Here is a 5121-nt window from a genome sequence, read left to right as displayed (position 1 = left end):
TTCCTGCTGGATACCTACGAATTAAATGCTGTACAATTCCATGGCTAATTTTTGTCTAATATTCCACAGGTTGCTGAAATAATTGATTAATAATAGCATCTAATCTAAATAACCTTTAAAATGCTTAATATTTGCTCACAATTTTGGTCTACAAAAAACCACATATTATTTGCATGAGCACATAATAAAGAAAATGTATGAAAAGGAACTTTTCAAACATAAGAGCATGTGGTTTGCATTACCAGACCTGTTGCAATGTGAAATGGAAGAAATGCAATTCACCATTAGACAGCAGGAGACACTCTACATTTGCTAAGCTCCCTTTATAAATAAGATCTTTTATTAACAGCAGCTGAAATATTTGTCAAAGAATGAGTCTTCTAGACTGTATAAACTGAAAGGAACTTTGTCTATAAAGGACATTACATATTGCTAACAATATGTACATCGTCTACTATAATTTGAAAAGTGTTTAGTTCTTTGGTATCCAGTGGTGACTTGAATACTGACTGCAGACCAATTCTATGATAATAGTTTGCAATATGTAAATACACTTACAAAAACCTGATTTTACTGATTTTTATACTAAAAATGTTTGCAGTAATTTTCTAATGGCTATAATTTGATAGAGATTTATTTTATTTTTGTCACTTAATTTTGACATTTTCATACCCGTCTCTACATCCTGCTGTAAAGAGGTCCTGTAAGCCTAAGCACACAAGTCGGTGCAGGAGGTAGAGTGGAAAAGGACAGCCAGGTCAGAGCTTGAATGCTGTGGTGGGGTTGATGTGAGAACCTTTCTCTGTTCAGATATTCGGCTTTCACTAATGTATGTGCCATAACTGATCAGGGATGTTCTGAAAAGGTGCACCTGAAATTGATCCAAATAGAGGTGAAAAAAAGTTTCATTTCTCAAAGGAGGTGACTTACTTGTGCATTAGCCATGTCACATTGACTTTTAAACAGGACACGTGCCCTATCTCTGTTGTATTTTTGATTCTTGTGTAACTTGTGTTATTTTTCTGCAAAGGACTTTTTGGTTCTGTGTATTTTAATGTCCTTTATCTTAAGCTTTGTACAGTTTTGAGCTTTGTACTAATTTAGTGTCTTTTTCCTTGATATTAATAGTACTGCTGAATTAATTTCCCCTATCGCTAAAACAAATGCGGTGGGAATCCCCCAGCCACAGCCCCATTCTGTTGTTTAATGTAGCCGGATGAAATTCTACACCATCGCATTTTTTCCACCATAATTATGTGTCTTAAAAAAATATATTACCAAAATAGAAGGGAGTCCCAGCCCTGCTTTTGCCAAATTAATGAAATGAAGTCAGGTTGAATTGTGAATGCTGTCTCTTTTCTTTAGGCTGCATTGAATATTTTAAAGTTGCTGTCTGAGTTGGACCAACAAACCACAGAGATGCCAAGAACAGGAAATGGACCAATGTCTGTGTGAGTGTGACCCATTGGCTTTCCCTTGCATTAATGGAAACCCCTAACCCTGTGATGTGCTATAAACAAATCAAATGTGAGGGTTTTTTTCTTTGCCAGAAAAGTTAAAATGCCCAGGGCTGTTACCTCCTTCAGAAGGATGAGAGGGTAGGTTTTATGATCAAGCTTGTTATTTTTATGTGTCAAATGCAAATCACTAAGCAGGAGCGAGCAGATAAAATGTAACGGTTGTGATACAGAGCGATTCTGACTGTGATCCCTCTGCTTAAACTATTTGTTTACATATATTTGTAAACAGTGTGACTTTTCAGAGTGTTCAAGTGTTTCAGCTGCTCCTCTCATTGTAGAAATACTCTGTATGTAAACTGTAAATAACGTATAGGTTTCACAGCTTGCTTTCAACAGAAACACGGAGGGTTTACAAGTTACTCCCTTTCAGCAGCAGCAAAAAACAAAAATTAGCCGTTTAGCCTCTCATTTAGATAGTAAGCTTTCAAAATGGTGGAATTAACAAAGTGCTGATTAATTAAAAATGGAAGCCAGTTACATGGAAACAAATTGTTATATGCACCTCAAATTCTTTGTATCAGATTTAAATGCATCGTATTTGTGGAAATAGTGTTTTATATCCTAAGTAACAGGTGTTTTCTCATTTGCAGATGTGTGAAACAAGAAATGGAAAGTGACCCTCTTCTCAAACCGGCTAACTCAAACACTTTGGGACAAACACTGGACAGCACTGCCTAAAAAAAGGCTTTTGACTGGACCCAAACCTGAAAGCACCAGAGAAAATCAAATGCTTCCTATTAATGTAACCTAACTGTTTTAGAGTGCTACAGTCTTTACAACCTACTGTAGTGTCTAAATCATAACCATTGCTTTTTCTTCAAACAGTGATAAATTTTTAGTTTCATTATGTTGTTTTGATTGAAAAGACACTATAAATTTTTCATTTAAAAGTTTCTTAATTGTATCTAGAACAATAGCACAGTTTAGAAACTTTGTCTTCTGAGACTGACATGTTATCTGTGAACTAACTTGGGAAGATCATATCCATGTATGTGGTTATTTTGTTTTTATTGAAATAGCGAAGTTTCACTGGAAACAAACTGTGTGCCCACCATTTTTAAAAGTCCAGTATTTTCGCAAACTTAGCTTAATTATCCAACGGTTGAATTAATTAAAACACTTTAGGAATTTTAAACTTTGTTTGATAATTTTTGGTTAATTTCTAGTTTTCTTGAGCGGGGGGGTAGGGGAACTCGAATGCAACATGACTTTAAATGATCTCTGATCTGTGTTTCAAGGATTGTGTGTATAGATGGCACATAGCTCACTACATTACAGGATATGATCTCAGTGTAGTGCATATAAAACTGCAGATTGATTTTCCTTGAGTGCTTTATACTGTTTAATTACATCTCCATGTAGGGCTGAAAAAAATTACCTATGTTTATATATAAACTGTGTTGCTTTTGATGTTGTGTTATTGCGCACTGAACTGTGCGCAATAAAGTTTTTGCATATGGTCCAGGTAAAGCACGATAGCCTTGCAAGTTAAGTACTGCTTCAGTTCATTGTTTACGCTGGAATTTTTTCTCCCCATGGAATGTAAGTAAAACGTAGTGTTTGTCACCAATAAATGGTAATACTAAGGTTTTTTTTGTTAATTTATTCTTGTATGCCACTACAGGGGCTGCTTTTTTATAGGATTTGTAATGCTTGTGATATAGTACGGGCAGTATTGTAAAGCTATGGAGTAACTGTACAATGGTTATCAATTACATATAAATAACTACTATTTAGTTATGTGGAGGATGTGAAAACCTGGCAAGGTCAAGGAAATTCAAAAGTAATGTGGGTACATTTTGTTATTTGTGCCACAGTGTGTTAGTGCAACTGTATTAATGGGAGCTTAAACTAAAGTTATGATTATGACAAGAAACCTGGCAAAACAGGTTGGTATGATTTCCAAGTTTAAGTCTCTACTTTTAAGTTTCCTTGTTTGCTTGTAATGTCAGTCATAACCTTGCCTTGCACTTAGGAATTTTGGGGGGGTAGTACATTCAAAACAAAACTTCCCTCTAGCAACAAAAACTGGCACCGCCAACTGACCCATGACAGTGTATCGTTTGGATGTGAACTACGTTCAGTGTGTACTTAACTGGTAATCTGTAGCAGCACTTCCTAAACACCTGTTTGCAGTGCGTGTAGTAACTCTCCTCACAGAAAGCAGTTACTGCATGTGCTGTGTCTCAGAGCTAAACGTCTTGGCCATTTTATTTGCATTATCAGAAGCAATTGGGCCACACTAACTGCATACCAGATTTTATTGAATCAAGTTGGTCTTGATCATTTTAAGTGCAAAAAACATTGTAAAGTTTTTTTTTGTTTTGTTTTGGGTTTTTTTTTTACATTTGTAGAACTAAAATGCTGTACATTTAAAAATTAAAAGAAACTTGCTAGGCTGAGGCTTTGTATTGCAAATTCTTACAACTCAGAAACTCTTACCAAGCAATTTATACTGGAAAACAGATACCACATTAAAAGTGGTGTAAAAGGTCTCCCTGCTTTTATCTGCTGCTGCTGAAGAGTTTTCTCTTTGGATGGGACTAGAGCCTGTTTTTCTGACTATTCTGCAGCATTCATTTGTTGATAATGCTGTTTCATATGAATCTGATTAAGGCACTTTGCCATAGATACCTCTGTTTCAATACTCTTAAACACACCTATCATCTTGGAGGCGCTATGTAAGAGAAAGTTCTTCTGTCAAAGACCTTGTAATAACGGCCTCATGATGGAAGACCTGAGGTCACTTGGTGGATTCTAGGTAAGCCAAAGGGAGCTCTAGATAAAAGTGTGTTTTTTCTTTTGCTTGCTTTTTCTGTTGTCTCCTCTGTGCTTGATGCAGCACAGCCTAGGAAGAATGATTACGTATTATATGGAATCACCTGAAGGCTCTATATGACACTTTTGTTCAACAGATACTGAAACATCCTACAGAGAGTACAAATAGGAGAAAACTGAGGTGAAGGTGAAGCTCTCTGACGGCAGTAGACTAGCAGGCTAGTACTGGTATAAAACATTTATTTCTGAGTACTAGCAAAGCGCTCTCTGCAAGACACTTCACCTTTTTGGATTCTTTCTTTGAACTTTTTACTTTTTTGAACCTTTGGACCGCAAGTGAATGAGCTGGAGCTTCCAAATATGAGTATCAGCTTGGGCTTTCATACCACACATTTCAGTAATGATCCCATTCTAGACAATTTAAGTACAGAGTATGTTCCAAAATTACTTTCTTATATTCAGATCTTAATTGGTTTCTACCCATTATCTTATTTGACTCTGCTTAAATTGCCATAAACATTTTAGTAAATTAATGCATTTTTCCTAAGTTTCTCTGAAAGTATTTGGCAATATGGCACTAGTGATCTGAGTGTTCCAGAATCTGCTGTACGTTTAGTAAATTGTGAAATTTTGCACTCGATACTTGGTTCAGCTACAGATAACTTCCCTTTAATCATTTTCAAATGGGAACAAGGAAAACAAAGTATTTAGTCTACCAGTCTCGTAACTATTGTGCTAACAGCAACTGAGATGGCAGTCTTGATTCTTTCCAGAATGTACCACATTATTATGCCAGCCTCTTAAATCATGCAGCCAGTGTTCT

General features: G+C 36.0%; 1 protein-coding gene across 5 annotated transcripts in view; it reads left to right on the top strand.

The window, feature by feature from the left end:
- STAU1 (staufen double-stranded RNA binding protein 1) overlaps nt 1-3106 on the top strand; it is a 24839-nt gene extending 21733 nt beyond the window's left edge. For 3 of the 5 annotated variants that reach the window (XM_010186620.1, XM_010186619.1, XM_010186621.1), the window contains exons 13-14: nt 1366-1451; nt 2111-3106. In XM_010186620.1, coding sequence (XP_010184922.1) covers nt 1366-1451; nt 2111-2198 — 174 coding nt within the window. In that variant the 3' untranslated portion in view covers nt 2199-3106. Of the gene's footprint in view, nt 1-1365; nt 1452-1550; nt 1599-2110 lie in introns of all 5 variants that reach the window. The other 2 variants (XM_010186617.1, XM_010186618.1) reach the window with 1 other exon arrangement.
- The last annotated feature ends 2015 nt before the right edge of the window (nt 3107-5121 follow it).

The sequence above is a fragment of the Mesitornis unicolor genome, unplaced genomic scaffold (genome assembly GCF_000695765.1).
Source record: "Mesitornis unicolor isolate BGI_N332 unplaced genomic scaffold, ASM69576v1 scaffold42376, whole genome shotgun sequence".
Taxonomy (NCBI): Eukaryota; Metazoa; Chordata; class Aves; order Mesitornithiformes; family Mesitornithidae; genus Mesitornis; species Mesitornis unicolor.
This window is presented reverse-complemented; position numbering and strand designations above follow the sequence as displayed.